This window comes from Mobula hypostoma, chromosome X2, assembly GCF_963921235.1.
Source record: "Mobula hypostoma chromosome X2, sMobHyp1.1, whole genome shotgun sequence".
Taxonomy (NCBI): Eukaryota; Metazoa; Chordata; class Chondrichthyes; order Myliobatiformes; family Myliobatidae; genus Mobula; species Mobula hypostoma.
Window position 1 is genome coordinate 31,366,846 of NC_086129.1, and position 20,323 is coordinate 31,387,168.

The 20,323-nt window shown below is 38.4% G+C and overlaps 1 protein-coding gene across 4 annotated transcripts in view; it reads left to right on the top strand.

Annotated features, from left to right (window-relative positions):
* Positions 1-17,483, top strand: part of opcml (opioid binding protein/cell adhesion molecule-like) — a 2,222,745-nt gene extending 2,205,262 nt beyond the window's left edge. For all 4 annotated transcript variants that reach the window (XM_063038344.1, XM_063038342.1, XM_063038343.1 and 1 more), the window contains one exon: positions 1,089-17,483. In XM_063038344.1, the coding sequence (XP_062894414.1) occupies positions 1,089-1,192 (104 nt within the window). In that variant the 3' untranslated portion in view covers positions 1,193-17,483. The remainder of the gene's footprint in view (positions 1-1,088) is intronic.
* Positions 17,484-20,323: the final 2,840 nt, after the last annotated feature.

Consider the following 20,323-nt stretch of genomic DNA (forward strand, 5'->3'; position numbering starts at 1 on the left):
CGATTTTATCCGCTCAGGGGATCTCCCATCCACTGCTACCAACCTTATAGTTCCCACACCTCGCACTTCCCGTTTCTACCTCCTACCCAAGATACACAAACCTGCCTGTCCTGGCAGACCTATTGTCTCAGCTTGCTCCTGCCCCACCGAACTCATTTCTGCATACCTCGACACGGTTTTATCCCCCCTTGTTCAATCCCTTCCTACCTATGTTCGTGACACTTCTCACGCTCTTAAACTTTTCGATGATTTTAAGTTCCCTAGCCCCCACCGCTTTATTTTCACCAGACTGTACCTCTTCCTAGAGATGCTGCCTGGCCTGCTGCGTTCACCAGCAACTTTGATGTGTGTTGCTTGAATTTCCAGCATCTGCAGAATTCCTGTTGTTTGTATTATTTAATCCATGTTCTTGATGTCACTGATTATCACAATACAGTGAAATCAGCTTTTGACAGCTACAAGGTATCGAAAGCCAACAGGGCAGGGTTTCAGGTTATACCATCTCAGGACGAATCTGACCTAGAGGTCCACTCTGTTTCATGATAGAAGGCCTCAGGACAGGTCATTGCATGTGTGTTGCAGTAAGTAAATGAAGCTGTGGGATTATTGAAAGAGAACAGATGGGATCCAATAGAACTGGAGCACGCCACAACGTAAACCATACCACAAGCTATCTCCTCCTCCTTTGAAATATTTTGATCTGAAATTTGCCAGCAAAACTAAACTCCAAAATATAGTAAAAATTAAATACACAGAGAAATGTAGAACGTCAATTATTTTTCCAGAAGTTAAAGGAAATACAACTGACAGACCATCTGGGCAGTACTGAGATACAACTACATTTCCAAAAGCATTTGTTAAGCTTGCTGTTTTGAAGCAGATTCAACACCTGCCATTGCAGCGTGAGTTTAGACTTGTGACTAAGGATGAATTTCTGTCCCACTGTTCCTTAGCATGCAGTGACTTTAAAGGTTTCAAGCACCTTTCAGAGGTATTTCAGGTCAGAGTGAGCAACAGTCTACATCACTGTGAGATTCAAAAGCTGGTGCATGTCACTAAGCTGGTAATATGTGCTTGTCAACCCACAGGTCCTGGAGCAGTGCTTGATGGGAATAACCGTGCACCTGCAGGGATGACTCCATCACTATGGCTACTGGTGATACTCTTCGTCCACTTCCTCTTCAAATTTTGACGTGGCATGCCACCATTAAACAGCGCACTGCCTCTAACCAGAACAGAACAAATAAACTTTGCCCTGCACAGGTTGTGCACAGGCTATAAAACATCGCGTATAGGTTCTGTGCTGACAAGTATTTGTTTTTTGTGAGTCCATACTGATATTTCCCCTCTGTTGGCTGCAGGGCGCTGGTGCATATTTGCTGTCAGAACTGTTAGTTCGGTTACTGTTGATTTTCCAATTTTTAACCCTCCATGTTTAGCTGATGTAGTGTTTACATATGTTATGCTTTTAATGATGTTTATTTATGCAGGTACCTTTCCCTCACGTATGTAAAGCTGTCTGTGGTTTTACTGGGTGGATAATATAAATTACCTGTATACTATTTGTAGACTACCAGTAAATAATGTAATATGCCTGTAGACCATTGGCTAATTAACAGGTGGACTGTAGCCCATTGGCTAGCTGAGCAAACATTTAGCAAATAAGCTGCAAACTTATAATAAAAGGGGCAGTTTTACATTAAAGTTTAAGGATCTTTATCTTAGAACAATTCTATTTCAGAAATATATCTCACTAACGTTTAGGCCCATGTTGACTATCACCATAATATATTAATTGTGGAAACTAATACAATTGTATCTGTCATGTACGTTCAAGTAAATATATAATTCCTCACTTTCCATTTGATTGTGTATTATGTGTGCACATAACTATATTTCTGCACTGAGTCCAATATACTTACAAAACCTGGTGAAGGCTTTTCCTGTGCTGTAGTGGAACTTGGCCAGAATTGTTAACCAGTCACGAGAATGATGCCATTTGAAAATCATCCAGGGAAGGCCTTTCCAGCATTCTGTACTATTGGTGTTTCCAAGTTTCTGTGTTACTAGTTTATGAAAAGGGAAGCCATGTGATTGCTTAAAGCTGCAGTATCCCTTTTATTTTGTTGGCATGATGCATTTCAATGAGAAATTAAATGTAAACAATGGTACCCGTTTAAAAACTTTCTGGCTACGTGAGATTTTGTTCTAATTTCTTTGTTGCAGATGATAGTTGGAATAATCTTGGAGGTAATGTTAGACTTTGCACTTCAGATGTTTGCAGTTATTTTAATTTCAAGATATGAATGTTCACGTTTCATTTAATTCAAATTGAGAGATCTCAGTTTGTAGAGTTGACAAGTACGATCAATTGCTGCACTCAGCTAGCCTCAGGCAGAAGATGATTGTGTGTTTGGATCACATAGTAAACACATACCTAAAAATTGATCCTATCATTAGCACTAAACACACCACTTTGCACCTCTACTCTGCATAGGAAATTCAGTTCTATTTCAGTCAACAAATCCAAATTCTGAAAGCAGAGTACAAGATGCATTTTTTGCTATGTAGCATGTTTAGTACTACTGTGATGATAATATTTTAGGCAATAATTTTTCTCAAAATATGACTACAATTCTGGGCCGAGTAGAACATAAAACGCTGAAATTTTGTTCCTTTGAAGTGTTATTATGCAATTGAGCCACTTGGCATATTGTAGACCAGGGGAAAATATATTTTTCCCACAAGTGGGAGGTATGGCAGTAGTGGGAGATGGTAGGTAACACAGAAATAAAGGGTGTACTGATGTAATCCAGTATTTACTTTAGCGTTACATACTTTCCAGTTGAATAATACGAAACTGTTGATTGTGTTGGAATTAAACGTCAAAATATTCAAATATGTACTTGAAAAGAACGCAGTAGCCCCCTGCAGCCTTCCAAGTAGGAAGCAGTTTACAGAGATAGTAATTGATGCATTGGCTGAGAACTAGTCGCTGAATTACATCAGGTCCAGGTGATGTCACAGAAGTTTCTTCCTGGAACTGTTGACTCATTATGAACCAATTATGACTGCTTTGCACTGCACTGCAAATCTTCCCAATTTTAAAATGTTAGCTGTGAAGTGGGGAGCTTGCTTCAGAAGTCAAAAACCAATATATGTTGGAAATTATATCAATATATTCTAAACTTAATAATGAAAGTAATATAAAGGATAAATTTAAATTTTATGAACCAGATTTTAATCCCTCACACACCTTTTCTGAGCTCGTAGGTGAGCGGATTGAATGCATGGTCTCACACAATCAACCTTTGCTGTGCTTAAAGCTTAAATTATCTTGAGGCGGTAAGAGCAAAATTACAGACTCTGCACAGGAATGATGAAGTATATTAAAAATTACTATTTAAAATAACTATGTAGGTTTGGCTAATATTGTTATTTCAGTGCCATGAAAATACCTTGAATAATCCAACATATAACCTCTATTGTTCTATGATATCACTTGTTTCAATTCTTTCAGGATGAAGGATTTTCTTTGACTTTCTGACCACTGTCATATTTCTGTCACATATTAAATGGCTTTTTGCAGCAACCGAGCAGGGCACGGTGCTGAATTCTGTGAAATACAATCGGATCAAAGTACATGAGGCAAATTGTGCCTGCAAGGTGGAGTAAGAGGAGGCATAAATAAACAGAGCAGAATTTCCTTTGGTGGTAAGTTAACCTTCTGCTCTTCCTGTTTTCAAAGTCACCCTAAACTTAGCCTACCTGCCCTAGCAAAGACTGCAAGCTAAATGCCAGCTGTACAGATATCGAGTGACTTTGCAATGAATGAGATTTGTACACTGAACACTGAGAGAGTTGTTAGTTAACCAGACACTGTTTAATCAAAAGTTATACCTCCCAAAATTGCCTTACAGCAGCATGTAAGGGATTCAGACCTCACAACTTTAAAGGATATATTTGCAGATATATCACACCCTATGATACATTTACTGTCATCATAATATTTAACTTCTGGCAAATTTCAACACTGTCATCCACTTTTACTGAACAGTTAGTTTGTTGATTACCCAAAGGAATAGGTGCAGATCAGTTTTCAGATGCTTAAGCATGATATTCTTTTTCTGCCTCCACAATATCTGTTGTAGCACAATTGTATACATTTTACTAAAAGGAAGCAAAAATCCCTTGTACACTCACTGTTGTGAAATGATAAGGTGTTAGGGTGCATGCAAGAAGTAACTGCCTTTATACCAGAATACAAATGCTTTTATTGGACTTACTTTTCTCTTATTGATGGCCTGAGTTTAGTATCCATAAATTCCTCTCACTTTTGTACAATGTTCTTTGAAGTGATGTTCTTTATCTTTTTTTTCAAATATGACACACATTGAAATGCATACTTATAAGCTGTAGTTTTGAAGCTTCAAAATTGCACAAAGCTTGTTGGTCCGGTAGCGAATCAGTGTTATTATTGATCATGTTCAAAACTATTTTCATCAGCCGTCTTTTAAGTTTGCGTGCAAGAACAAGAACACAGACTGTAGGTCTAAAAAATGCCAAGTCTTTTATGAACAATAGAACAGGCTTTAACTGTTTGATTTAGTTGGAAGGCTGTTGGGTTCTTTCCAGCTGATGTGTTCTGATTTGGTTAAGGTTTATCCTTGGTTATATTTGGAAAAGCTAGCAAGATCTTACAGAGAAGAAAGCTAAACATTCTTAAATCCACCTGATTTATCTCTACCTCTGCTGTGGAGATATCATTAGGCCTGACAATCCCAAGCCAATAAATCCATGAGATTGTTGGGATCCATAATCAATGAATGTGTACATTGAAAGTACTTTATATTTTGAAAATTTTAATTATTTTTTTCTTTTCAATGACTGGCTGCTAATAGCTAATCTGAAACTTTAGTCATAAATAAGTCATATAGAAAATGTGACCACACTCAAGAGGGTGGTGCAAGTGCAATTGTAATGCTTAAGAGAAAATTGAATAGGTACATCGATGAGAGAGCTTTGGAGGACTGTAATCCAGGTGCAGATACATGGGACATGGCAGAAGACCTGGCTGGTATGGACTAGATGGGCTGAACAACCTGTTTCTGTGCTGTAGTGCTCTATGACTCTATGACTGAAGATTCTCACAGAATTAGAGAGTGCGTAAAGCACAGAAGGAAGCCACTCAGCCAGTTGGTCTGGATCGTTTCTATGCAAAAGGAAATCAGGCAGATAGTATAGATCCACCCTCTCCCCATAGCCCTGCAAGCTCTTCCACTTGGCTGCATATCCAGCTTCATGAATGTTAGAGTTTTCTACACTATAAGTGGTGCAGTGCATCCCAGACCCAATCACTTTCATTCTAGTTCTTGACTTCTCTGTTCCTCCCCACTTGACCTGTCTGTACCCCTTATGATTTTAAACACTTTCAACAGATCTCCATGGATCATTGTTCCAAGTGGAACAGCCCCAATCTATCATATTAATAAATCACCTCTGCATGTTCTCTGAAGCTTTTTACAGTTTTCTGAATTGTGGTGGCCATTTCCAGTGAATACTTGAGCAGTGTTTTATAAAGATCCAAAGTAACACCTGATTTTGTTACTCTTACACTATGTTGCCTTGTCTATAAAGGCCACGATTCCCTTTGCTTTTCAAGCTCTTTCTCAATCTGTCCAGTTACACTCAATGAAAAATGAAGATATGCCCCCAGTTCTCTCTGTTCTTGATCCATTTTTCTACTATTTTCACTGAAGTCTCTTATTCTCCTCGCACAACATTCTGCCTCCAAGTTTTTCATTTTAAACTTCTGTAAATGCATTGCTTCTTGGTTACCTTACTATAACATACTGAGTGATCCAGACCAAAAGGTCCAGCATGTAATTCTCACTCTCTGGGTTTTCATCTAATCTTAACTGGGATAGCAATGTGATTCAATGCAATTAAGACGGAAATGTAAATAGCAAATATTCTGAATTGTTGTTATTCAATGACTTCTGTACCATATATGCACATTGTGACAATAGGAATGGGCATATTTGAAGCTCAGTGATAGATTAGAGTTCTTAAAAATTACCTGAGCGCAGATAAGGAATAGAGGCAGGTGCTGGTGGAAATCTGCACTTAAAGTCATGACCCTTCAGCAGAGGAGGAGTGAAAACTGATGAAAGTGTAGAAGAGGGTGTGTGAGTGAATGAAAGCTCTTCAAAAGCAATCTTCAGCTGGATAGTGTAAATTTTGGTCCTTTTCATCAAATAATGGCCAAATAATTTCTGAGATACTTCCAGCAATGATTAATTTTGTCTTTATTGTTTATGAGTACATCAGAGCTTGAAATTGTCTTTGGAAGCTTCAGTGTTATTTCTGAAAATGTAATTGAAGGGTTTTTTCGGGCAGTTCCTTGATGAATGGACTGCTGATTTGCAGCCCCAGTTTCTCACTTTAGTTTGTGTGTGAAACAAATTATTTGCCAGTCTTGAAAATGCCAGGCAAACTGATCAAGTACCTATGGTTGGTGTGTTGTTCCTAGCATATCGTGTGGGCTTTAGTAACATTATTATTATCAGGTTTTAATGAGGCACACAAAGAGGTAGTGACTTTATTGCCAAACCAACAGTGAAGTACATCGGTCCCAAAGGGATGAGTACTTCTGCCATTTTCTTTTCCTTGTGGATCCAGGAGGATCAAATATGTTTCCTACAAATTGCATAAAGAAAAATTAAGCAACACAGACTCACCCCCCTTCTAATTACACACAAATTCCTTGGCAACAAAACTTTCCATTGTGTATCTCAATAAAATCTTAAGTAAATTCCTGCCTAGAATGTGTAAGAACTCAGCTACTGGAAGTTAAATCAGGTACTTGAGATTAAAACAAATCCTAAATCATATTTCTGGAACAGTGGTTGAGTTTTAGCTCACCCACCTATCTTGACTACAGACTTCATGTCTAATATGTATTGTCTATTCCCAGTGGAGCGTCCAGTTGTAACGGAGGGATAGGGCCTGGTGCTTTCCAACAAAAGGAAGGTGAGAGCCAGCTTAGGCCAGTCTTTCTCAGTGCGTCAACTCAAGTTTTTGAGAAGCTTCTTTTGCATTCTTGAGAGGTTCACTGTCCATGATGTGCAAGGAATCAAAAAAGGACAAGGATATCAGCCAAATTCAGATAATTAATTGTAATACATTTCTACAGTTTTACTCCCTCTCATTCAGCATTGCAGTTTTATTTTTCTCCAGATGAATTAAACAATATTTTCAAAATAATTTCCAAACTTGATCAAGACATCCAGAACTGTTGTTTATCATCAGGTTTGCTTTCAGAATGCATTGGACTCATAAACATCCTTTAAAATTGACGGCTCCAGATAAAATCAAGATAGTCCCATTTACAGTATGCTCTTCTGGCCATTATTTCATAGAAAAGCATGGTTGAGAAAGAAAGAAAATGACATAAATTAGCAGTTTATATGAGCATTGCTACATATCCACAGTCCATAGAAATACACGAGTGGGGAGAATCCCAACACTAAAAGTAAACTAGGTACATTTGAATTCTGTGCCAGTCTGGGAAAATTTATGTTGGTCACTTATCACTTTAAACAAAATAGATTCATTGGAAGTATTGTCAATATTAGGAATATCTGCTGGTGTGTAGTTGAAAGTGAACCATTCAAATTCTTCCCATTCCGATTTCACTATCTGGGGTACAGATCAATTTATATTGTATTCTTGTATTCATTTACAAGCTGGATCCATCCTCTTCACCTTGAACAGCCTTTTTGATGTTTAATAGTGCAGGGAATGGTGTGTAAAAATAATGAAGATGAATTCCCTTGGAGTTTCCGAGTGTTTCTGCTGAAATTCCAGCAGGCAGGTGAAGAAAATGTTTTAAAAATTCATCCCTAACTGCAGACCTGATTTGAACTTGTGTAGGATGTCACCTGGGATGTCAGGTCTAGTACTTCAGTGCCTCAGGAAGCAAATGATCATCAAGCAGACTCAGTACAGTAAAAACCTTACTGACATTGAATGCACTGAGGAAAAAAAAACAACTTCTTTTCTCAGACTTCCAATGAACTTTAGTTCTTTACCGTCTAAAATAGAACAGAGCATGCTGTATTATCTGCTTTTGCAGAAAAAAGTGTGCTGTTGCTAGGGCGATTGCGATGCCATGCTATTACAGCTCAGCGCACCGGAGTTTGGAGTTCAATTCCGCTGTTCTTGTAAGCAAGTTTGTGTGTTCCTTCTCATGTGTGCAGGGGTTTCCTCCCACAGTCCAAAGACATACTGCTTAGTAGATTAGTTGGTCATTGTAAATTGTCCTGTGATTAGGCTTGTGTTAAATCCGTGGGTTACTGGTTGGCGCAGTTCGGTGGGCCAGAAGGGCCTGTTCCACACTGTATCATTAAATAGAAAATAAATAAAAAATAATTAAATACCACCAGTACACTTCTCATCCTATCAACACAACGTGATTGTTCATCTGTCTGCTTCAGTAGTAGATATACAGTCAGACATTGTGTCAGTCAGTGAACTTTGGAAGGTTATGTACTTGCTCTCTCTTTTGATCCATCCTGATTGTCATAAAGACTTGCACCATCACCCAAATGAAGCTGCTCTCAGACCCCTCCATGGGGTTGATTCTGACTACCTCCAGGTATTACTTCCAACTTTCCATGAAAACAAACTTGATGAAATCATATCAAGCTGTAGATATTGTACCAGTGAGGCTGATTTTTTTTATGTGAAGGTATGCTCTAAGGTGTAGTCACTTTTTTCTTAACTATGTTTATATCCCTTTGCAAGAAGACTGTCTCCACTATACAAGTATTCCATTTATTAATTAGGTAAACCAAAAGAATTCCAGGTATTCAGCCTTAGTCTTGTTAGTTTGTAGGACAGGTACATCATCGCCAGTTCATTTGTTAAATTTGGTCATGTATGTGATCTCATTCAGATGCCCTTGCCATGAAAAGTGGGCAGTTCAAGTGAATCGCAAAACAGTAAGGATCCAAAGAACTACATATACATGCTGAAGTGACAGTCTTATCGGCTCATGTTTTTAAAATTTAAGCTTCCTTCATAAGGCTAATTCAGTTGTACATAAAACAAACCTACAAAGAGCTGGAAGCATATTTCAGCAGAAAAGGTCAAATCCACTGCAGGCATCTGATGGTGGTTAATAAAAGATAAAAAAAAAAGAAGCTGTCCTTCCCTCTTTAATCTGGATATCCAACTGCGCCACTTAAAACCTGAACAGTGACATATAATAAATGCGAACTACAACATTAACTAATTTTCCACATTTTGTACGGACTAAAGACCTGGCGTCACCGTCATGTGGGTGAAGACATTTTGACCCTTATTGCTTTTAATTTCAACTAATTGTAGATCCTGTTCATGACAATTGGGGCAATCATTGAATCCTACCCCTGCAAATTATAGAAAGAGGTATCAGGAGAGATCGTGGGAATTGATCCAAAGAAGTGGTCAATTGTGTGTAGTTAGACCAAAAACATTGTGTTAATTTCCAAGGGCATATTAGCAGCTACAGAGTTGATAATATCATTGCGGTACTACTGGTTGTGATACAACATGTCATAATTAATAAGTGATCAGGAAATGTGGCAGTGTTGTACAGCAAGTGCTAGAATTATTTCTGCTTTGCACTTTCAAAGTCAAATATTACCATCTTTAACTTTACTATTCGAGATTTTTATCCCCTCAAAGACACTCCATCACTTCATTGATTGGTGTGTACTGTCATGTATCCATAAGAAATTATGATTGCTCACCATCACTAAAAGTTTAAAGGGAACATTAGGGGGGGGCTTCTTCACACAGAGAGTGGTGGGAGTATGGAATGAGCTGCCAGACGAGGTGGTAAGTGCGGGTTCTTTTTTAACATTTAAGAATAAATTGGACAGATACATGGATGGGAGGTATATGGAGGGATATGGTCCGTGTGCAGGTCAGTGGGACTAGGCAGAAAATGGTTCGGCACAGCCAAGAAGGGCCAAAGGGCCTGTTTCTGTGCTGTAGTTTCTATGGTTCTATCTTGTGTACAATATTCAAATTCCCAATAAAAATAGATGCCTGACAATATAATGTATATTAGTCAAAGAATGGATTATTTGTAGTAGAAGTTAAAACTGAAGTTTCCAACTAGGTCTTTGCTTAAAGCATTTTAACGTAATGTTGTCCTATACAGGAGACAGAGAAGATAAAACATATTTTATTGGCATGTACAAGATTATAATTAGTGTAGTGGATGTTACATGGAGTGGGGGAATGTGATGTAATAATCTAGGAAGTATTGCATGCAAATTATTAGATAATGAATATTGTGTTGTGTTGGCAGAAGGAAGTAGTGGATAGTGTGGATGGGTTATGTTACACATGCTGTGTAATATTCTGAAAGAAATTTCAAGACAATGTTACACTAATGCCACCATAAACTGAGCAATTTGTATAAACTGTCGGGATTGTTTTCTCTTTCAATTAATCCCTCCACTGCATTCCCAAATGTTTGCATGTTCCTTGCTCAAGAGGGTCTCATTTGCTTCACCCTTATTAATTCAGTCCCTTTTCCCTGTTGACATCAATAATGAGGATGCTTTTCTCTGCCATGGATGTTATAAGAAACCGGGACATTATGCTAAGCTAAAAGTATAGGAAAATACTTTATCCCAATTAGCCTGTTACTACATCAAATTCCTTGATTGTGTTAATTTCCAAGGGCATATTAGCAGCTACAGAGTTGATAATCCTTGACTGATGTCACATCACATCATGAATAAGTAGAATAAGTTGGGGTCAACATTTACTGAATTTACCAACAACCTCAGTATTACTTTGTTCAACCTGTCGTAATATAAACAATAAGTTAGGAATTGGAGATGCCCTGCATTATGTTACTGGAATATCAAGCTTGCTGAAGATGTTTAAACGGAGCTTTTTCATAGTTCTTGAAAATCAAAAGTCCTGTATTCCCAGCACTTTCTGTTTATGGACTTTTAACTAATAATGAATTGCACTCCTTTGAAGTTGCTCTCAACGCACAATACCGATTTCACTTCATATTTGCAACAAATTTGGTTGCTTGCAAACATTTATTTCTCTTTAATGCAAGCTCTGCAGATGATGAGTGGGAGTGAAAGGAGTGTGGTGGAACTGTGGACAGCTATTCATTCAGTATTAATAATAAAGGGTTGATTTTGCACTTTAGTACTTACTTTCTGCAAGTGGCTGAATAGAGGCTTTGGTTGTTAATCACTTTAACAATGCTTTAAATGAAAAGTGTCCAATTGGTGTTGGAACAAATTCTCATCGGGTCACTTTGACAATGACTGCAGGATACAATTCTGCAATTTTGAGTTATCTACACTTGGCATTGTGCCACCTTGGAATATTTGTGTTCTAGATTTAATATGCCAAACCAAGCGAACAGAGAAGGATATGCTGATTATTGAATTTCATATAATTTACACCAATGTAATTCCAATATAACTAATTAACACATATTGCAAAGACATACTTTGAAAGTCTATTTTTAGTTTGGAATTCATTTTTCATATTGTAGTTTTTATTTAATCAATAGGTGTGACAGAATTGATACATTGGAGGAGCTTTCTCTCTGTGCTGATGCCATAAACCAGTTTAGATAGTAGAATAGGATCCCTCATGCCTGTTTTTCATGAACAAGCTGTCTATAAAATCATGCATAACCCAGGTTAGTTTGCGTAGGCTATCATTTCAGGTGAAATCAAGCCTGTCAGGAAAATGGCCTGAGGACTTCAGCATGCTACTCACCTTAGCGTGTCTGACATTTTTCTGGTGCCAGTCACACACCATATAACATTACAAGTCACACATAACCTACAGTGTCAGCATAAATTGATGCTTTTGACTGCAACTGATGACTATTATCAAACATTCAGAAGATAACTGAATTTACTGGGCATGGGTTAAGCACATCCATTCCAACATTGCTATACTTCACACAACTTCTGCTAACTTCAATATTCTGTGCTTGGGATATCTCAGACTTTATTAGTGCTTACTTTCTCATTGGTTTACTGTATACATCAGAGCCCATCTCTGGCTGGTGGTGATTATGTACCTCGCAATCCACTTACAAGATGGGGCTCCATCAGGACTGATCATTTTGTAAGGATCGTGGGTGCCCATTTAAATTGAAGATCACCATGTTCCCATTGTCTACTGTGTTCTCCCATGTTTCTATGGTAGCCATTTACACAGCTGTTCTGTGACTGCTGAAGGAGATTTCTTTTAAGATCTGGTTAAGGTCTACGGAGGATTAGCTATAATGAGAGGCTGGCCAAACTTGGATTATTTTCCCTGGTGTCTCAGAGGCTGAGGGCCAATCTCACAGAAATATGTAAAATTATGAAAGGCGTAGATAGTTCCCCCCCCCCCAGGTCAAAATGTCAAATGCTAGAGGGCACAGATTTAAGGTGAGAGGGGAGAGTTTAAAGGAGATTTGCAAAGCAAGTTATTAACACAGAGAGTGGCCAGGGAGGCGGTAGAAGTAGATATAGTGGCAACATTCAAGAGGTATTAAGACAAACACTTCAGCAACTAAGTTCTATAAGGGTATGGACCATGTGCACACAGATGGGATGAGTTAGATTGGTGATATGGTTAGTGTAGACTAGATAGGTCAACGAGCCTGTTCCTGTTCTGTACTGACACTCCTCCAGTGACCAGCATGGTGATAGTTCATCAGTCAGTGCTAACCAAACAGCGCCCAAAGGGAAACAGACAGGTAATGTTTTAGGCACTCTCTTAATTTTTCTCTAACACTTTTATGTTGATAAATATTGTTTTATGTGAGAGATGCCATTGTGGATTAACCCAAAGAACAGCATAAAAAGATAAAATCCGATTATGAAACAGCATATTTACTAATTTGTTACACACTATAGAGAAAGGAACTCCATCTCTGAGGTACGGAAGTGTTGTGTGCATTTAAATTTACATATCAAAGATCTTAAATGCAATAAGTCAAGAAGAGAAATAGTTCCTGAAGACATCTGTTCACTGTTCCAGGGAAACATTCATAAACTCCTCTCAGACAGCTAAGTGCATAGCTCGAATTGTAGATGCATTTGTAACTTCTATGTTTCAAGTATCCAACTGTAAGGAGACATTCATCTATCTGTTGATACATATCGCCTCCATAGCAGTAATGCCAGTAGAGTATGTTACTGTGTTTAGTTGCATTATTGGATAGTAATGTAGCTAATTGTTAAGGAAGAAGGGAGAGATTTAGTAACATGAGAAAATCTGTAGATGCTGGAAATCCAAAGCAACCCACACAAAATGATGGAGGTTCCCAGCAGGTGGCAGCATCTATGTAAATGAATAAACCATCGATGTTTTAGCCTGAGGAAAGGGAAGAGTCCGGAAGGGTCTCAATCCAACACGTTGACTGTCTATTCATTTCCATAGATGCTGTTTGACCTGCTGAGTTCCTCCAGAATTTTGTGTGTGCTCCTTGAAAGATTTATTAATCTGTCTATTGCAATGTCTCCACTATGCCATCCCATTTTGGAAGGTAGTAACACAAATAGAACAACAGATTGTATTCATTGTTGAGAGAGTGGCAATAGCAGAAAGGTGAATTAGGGATGGCTGTGATGGGGAACAAAGATATTAGAGACAAAAATGAGAAGCTTAAAATATTCTCATTTGGGTTGGGAATTTTTAAAATCAGTGATCATTTTAGTGATATTCCAACTATTATATCATGAAGTGATTTGTACCTTGGATGAACTGAAATATTAAAACAGAATAGTGAACTCATGAAGTAAGGGATTTTTTTTTTGTCTTAGTTTATCCTGAGTGCAGGGCAAAGCAACACATCCACTCTACCCACACGGCACATTTAGTTCTCATAATTAAATCTTGGGAATATTAAAGCATTGAAATGCCAGCATTTATCTTGGTCACGTGAGCAATTCACCACCAGAGTGGGACAGCAAATCCAGTAAGGCCTCTAAGCTTGAAGGGCCTGTTAGCAGAAGCAGTAAGTGTATTAAAAATAAAGAAGCACAATGTATAAAGGCAAGAACATCAGAAAGAGAGGGGCCCCAAAGTATGGAAGATCCAACTTACAGAAATCTGACTTTACAGCCTTCTTCCAGACTCTGCTGTTAGGTACATAGCTCATCTCTGAATTCTCCTCAAGGTGAGATCAGACGTTACAAACCCTGAGTCACCTTTCATTAGGACACAGTTTATTCAACTGCCAATCGATTGCTTGCTGAATAGAAGATAAATTCCACTCATTCAGGCAAATGTTTGTCACTGTTCACTTTCTGGTAACAACTCCTATCACCCTCGCTGACCCCAGTCTATTCTTTGCAAATCAGTCCCCAAGGGCTGGTGAGGTTAAAGATTTTTCATTGGTTTTTTTTTGGAATAATTGTTTATTTCTGATTTATGGAAAATTCTTGGGAATAGAACCCGTATGTAATTCAGGGAACTCCCTGATTAGAGACACAAGAAATGCAATCAGCACGTTTGAAATGAATGACAGAGTCTGCAGTTTACCTCTCCCATGGCGAACAGCTTCTTTAAATCTCACCCAATTGTCTACCTTAAAATTCTGGAAGAGGTATAAATGACATTAGGTTGTTAACTAAATCAACTGATAAACATTTTGCATAGATTAATGTTTTTGCATGACAATTCAAATTGTGACCTGGAAATGGAACAATTGATGATCTACATGGGTCAATCCTCCATAAGATTTGGTTCCTCTGCCCCCATTTTTAGGTATAAATTAAGTATAAATCAGACGTGTCCTAGAGAATCCTTTTTATTTTCACTTCTGCCTGTGGCTCTTCTGGTGTGTTTTGGATAATATCCAATTTTAGAGAAGTAGAAATCTCAGTTAAGAAGATCCTTCATTTTTTTTATGAGTTTTGGCACAGATAATAAGCTTCATTTCATAATTCCCGCTACAATAATACCTTCAAATTTAAAAATGCATGGCAAAAGATTTAAATAGTATCCCTTGCTTTTAAAATAAATTAAATCCCACAAAACTCACAGTCATGTTGCATCAGCAACTGAAATGTGGAAAACAAAGACATCCATAGCCTTGATGGCTCTCTGTATTGCCTGTGTTCAAATTGTTCTGTTGGCTGTGTGATTCCCCAGTTAGAATGGACTAGTCTTCTACTTAAAACACCAATTAGGAAGAATTTGTGCTAAACACGTGTGAAAATATCAAACACTAGTTACACTCAACTCCCTATAGATTTTGTTCCAGTGAGAAAGTGAATATAAAAGAAAATGTAATTTGTAACTGATATTATTACACCTTGTTTATCACTAAAGATGACATTTTTCCTTGCATCCACCCTTTCCAGTCAATGTTTGGCGGAGGTCAGGGAAAGTTGCAATTGACGTACAGAGACTGGAAATGGGACAAGATACAGGACACTGTCCTGGGAGTATGGATTGATTCAGACCATGACTATTAGTGGAGGTCAGATCAATCGTGACAGTAGGGGCAGATATGAGTTTTTTTGTTTACGATCACTGCTGACACAAGCCTAGGTTACAACCTGCAATAGGGGCCATTCATCTGCCACCGTGTAATCTCCTGACCTGCCTTCTCTCTTAAAAGTCCACATACTTGGAAGTTGAATGATGCATCCATCAGTTACTACTAATCATTCTGCAAAGAGCATTAACGAACTGCAAAATCCCTTCTGATCATGTAGAATTTAAAAGCAATAACACCAACATACTAGTGCAGAATTACTGTCCACATTCCAGCACTTGGCTCTCCATGTATTATCGTGGAGGATTGTTCTCCATCTACTTAATTACATTGTAGATAGAGAGAAGGATCACTTGCAGGGTATACTATGTATTTTATGAATTTCCAAGGAGATTGAAAGAAGCAGCATATCACAAATAACTAGTAATCTAAATAAAGTTAACACATTTTAATTGCATGCCAATTACAATATAGATATTTTTAAAGTTATATATATATATATATAATAGAATATGTTAGCTTGCTTAAGCACTGATTATTTAAATTTTAAATTGTGCAAATTAAAATAAAAGTCAGACCAAGTTTAAATGGGTTCAGTGCAAATTTTGTTCCAGTTAAAAAGGATGCAGAGTTGTAAAGGAACAATATTTAATTATTTACGTTGAGGAGTTCTCTAGTTACAATGTTTCTGAAACACTTAACTGCAAGGACTGGGTTCAGAAGATAGTCAAGGTGATATTTTTAACTCTTGAGAAGTGTAGTTGGATTATTGCAATATGTTGCAACAAAAGTAGAAGTCCTATCTACAATAATGTCAGCTGTTTCTACTTGGTTTTCAGTTGTCTGCCGTGTATATGCCAATGGATATGTCACCGGTATATCAAATTTCATAATCAGGAAGCTAAGTTTTTCAAAATTAATTCACTATTGTCACTAGCTAAACTAGCTCAGACCTGATGTGTTTTATGATACTGTCTTTGAAAGAAATTCCATTGTGTCACAATATAACTGTCCAAATTTGCTATTGTGGTTATATTTTATATATTATATTAATGTCATTGCAGTTCTGTATTGGGCACAAAATAATAAAGCAATCCTGTGTTATACAGTGGAATTTTTACTGAGATTTGAGGCAGTCTTCTTGTAATGTATCTAAAAAAAAAGAGTCTAATGTTTTCTGATTGCTGAAGTATGCTATACAAAACCTCTCCTCTGTAAAATAATGCTTAATTGTTTCCTGTGTGACAGATGTACTGCTGTTAATATTACTGTAGTCGTGTTAGTGTATGTTTTAATAAGGATGCAGTGTAATTGCCAGACAATAATCAACCATTTAATAAATATGTCATTTTATGATGGAGTTCTTTCCTTTATCTTAATTGCTTTTTTTTGTAAAACTCAGGATGCTCATGTAAGACTAACCACTCTAGTAGGGGGAGCACTATTCTGAAAGGGAAGGGCTTTCTCGATGTAAAAACTGTGGCACAGGTAGCTCTTTACTGAGGTGCGCTAGCTCCTGTAATGTTGCACGAGTTACTTTTTTTAATAATGCACTCAGTTTCGGGAATGTGACTGCGACAATTTTCAGTGGCTGCTTCTGTGCATCGTACCGCTTAGGCAAATCTGTGTTAAGTGGATCGTGATTGGTGGCTGTGTCGTTCTTTCTATGGAGAAGTAAAAACTGGGTGTGTTATGAGAATCCTGTGCAACATGTCTAGAAATGGATGTTGCATACTTTCACATAAGCGACCGTCTTTGATCTAGTACAATCTTTTAAGACGATTTACTGCATCTCACTTACTGCTAAGGTTAGCTAAGAAAAAAATCACATATATGTATCTTTTTTTCTCCCCTTGTGACTGCTATATTATAGTTACTGCTAATGTATGAAATTAAGTGTGTATAAATTTTGAAAACTGTACGGAATAAAATGGAAAGTTTCTTCATGACATTTACAAAGTTTGGAGAGTGTATTTATTGATGATATCATGGTAGGTGTGTGACTTCTTTTGACATATTCAGACTTTTAATCATTATTGTTAAGACAATTGCACAAATATAAAATAAATTTACAGCGCTAACTACAGAAAAAAAATTACCATTTCTGAAATTTCTGATTAACAGTAGGTGTCATAGAGTCATAGAGCACTACAGCACAGAAATAGGCCCTTTGGCCCATCCATTCTGTGCCAAACCATTAATCTGCCTGGTCCCCTCAACCTGGACCATAGCCCTCCATACCCCTCCCATCTATGTACTCATCCAAATTTCTCTTAAACGCTGAAATTGATCCCACATCCAACATTTGTACTGGCAGCTCATTCCACCCCCTCACAACCCTTGGAGTGAAGAAATTCCCCCTCATGTTCCCCATAAACTTTTCACTTTTCGTCCTTAACCCATGACCTCTAGTTGTAGTCTCACCCAACCTCAGTGGAAAAAGCCTGAGAACATTTACCCTATCTATACCCGTCATAATTTTGTATACCTCTCTCAAGTCTATCCTCAAACTTCTACGTTCCTAACCTATTGATAATTTCATAACTCAGGTCCTCAAGTCCTGGCAACATCCTTGAAAATTTTCTCTGCGTTCCTTCAATCTTATTTCTATCATTCCTGTAGATAGGTGACCAAAACTGGAATCAATACTTCAAATTAGTCTTCACCAATGTCTTAGCAGAATCTGTCCCAACCAGCTGGTTCAGATCCTGCAGTAAGCTTTGATAATTTTCCTTGCTGTTCACTTCACTCCCAAGCTTGGCACCATCCACAAATTTGCTGATCTAGTTTACCACGTTATCATCCTGTTTATTAATAAAGGTGACAAACAACAATGGACCCAGCACTTACGCCTGGAGCACTCCACTAGTCACAGGCCTCCAGTCAGCAAGGCAACCATTTGCAACTACTTTCTGGCTTTTTCCGCGAAGCCAATATCTAATCCAATTTACTACCTCCCATGCAAGATGTTGCCAAAGATCTTGCTAAAATCCATGTAGACAACATCCACTGCTTTGCCTTCAGCAACTTTCCTGGTAGCTCCCTCAAAAAACTCTGAGATTAGTTGGACATGACCTACCACACACAAAGCCGTGTTGTCTAACCCTAATCAATTCCTGTCTACCAAATACATTTATATCCGGTCCCTTGGAATACCTTCCAATAACTTTCCCACTGCTGATGTCAGGCTCACTGGCTTATAGTTTCCTGACTTATTCTTAGAGCCTTTCTTGAACAACAGAGCAAGACTAGCTATTCTCTAATCATCTGGCACCCCACCCATACCTAAGAATGTTTCAAATATCTCTGCTAGGGCCCCTGCAATTTCTGCACTAGCTTCCCACAGGGTTGGTGGGAACTTATTGTCATGCTCTGGGGATTTATCCACTCTAATTTGCCTCAAGACAGCAAACACCTCCTCCTCTGTAATTTGTATATGGTCCATGACCTTGCTGATGCTTTGCCTCACTCCTATAGACTCTGTGTCTGTCTCTATCATGTCTAAAACAACAAAACTCCAGAACATTGAGCTGTCAGTCCTGCACCTTCTGTACAGGTCTCGCCTTTCCTGGCAGAGAGCTTAATAATTCAAAAATCTGAAGAACTCCCACCTGCACCATTTTCTTGGGTTAAACTGGATAATCTTCCTGTTTTCTGCCTCACTAGCATGTAGAACCGGTAGCAACCCTGCGATCACAACCCTGGAGTTCCTGTCCTTTAACTTAGCACCTAAGCTAACACGCTGAGCTAACACACATCACCCATCCTGCCCATGTGATTGGTACCGACGACTCCCTGTCTGCCCTGTCTCTCAACACCTCAGCCTCCAAAATGATCCAGCATCCAGTTCCAGCTCTAACTCCTTAAGGTGGTCTGTTAGAAACTGCAGCTGGATGCACTTTTTGCTGGTGTTGCCGTTCGGGACACTGGAGGTCTCCATGCCCTCCAACATCCTGCAAGAGGAGCATTCCACAATCCCATTTGGCATCCCCACTGCACTCAATGTGTAATAAGAACCATAAATAAACTCTACCTACAGCCTATGCAAAGCTTCAAATCCCTATTCTAATACTGGCTCACTCACACAATGGCCGTTCCACTTAAACCTAATATCTTTTTATTGACCCTTGCCAAGTACCTAATTATACAGAATCTAATGTTTCCTCGGGACTATAGTATGCAAAAAATGCCAATTGCCCCTGCTCGCTTCTTTTAAACTCTCTCTCCCTCTATGCAATCCAATGTTTTCTCAAGACTGTGATACACAAATGTGCCGACTGTCTCTGCTCACTTCATTTCAACTCTCTCTCCCTCTTCGCATCTCAGTGACTCCTTGAGACTGTGGAGCACAAAATGTACCCACAGCTTCCGCTCGCTTCTTTGGAACTCTCTATACAACCCAATGTCTCCTCAGGAACCCTGGAGTGCAAAATTGCTGACTGCCTCCACTTGCTTCTTTTAAACCTTCTCTGCCTCTGCGTAATCCAATGTCTTCTGGAGAACTGTGGTGTGCAAAATGTGTTGACTGCCTATGCTTGCTGTTTTTAAACTCTGTCTCTTCATTGTCTTCACTCTCTTCAGGAAATGTGGCATGCAAAATGTGCTAATGAACCCCGCTCTCATTTTTTTAAACTCTCCCTTATGCAATCCAATGCCTCATCAGATAATGTAGCGTGCAAAATGTGTCAACTGCCTCCGCTCGCTTCTTTTAAACTCTCCCTACCTCTATGCAATCCAATGTCTCTTCAGGAACTCTGGTATGCAAAATGTGCCAACTGCCCC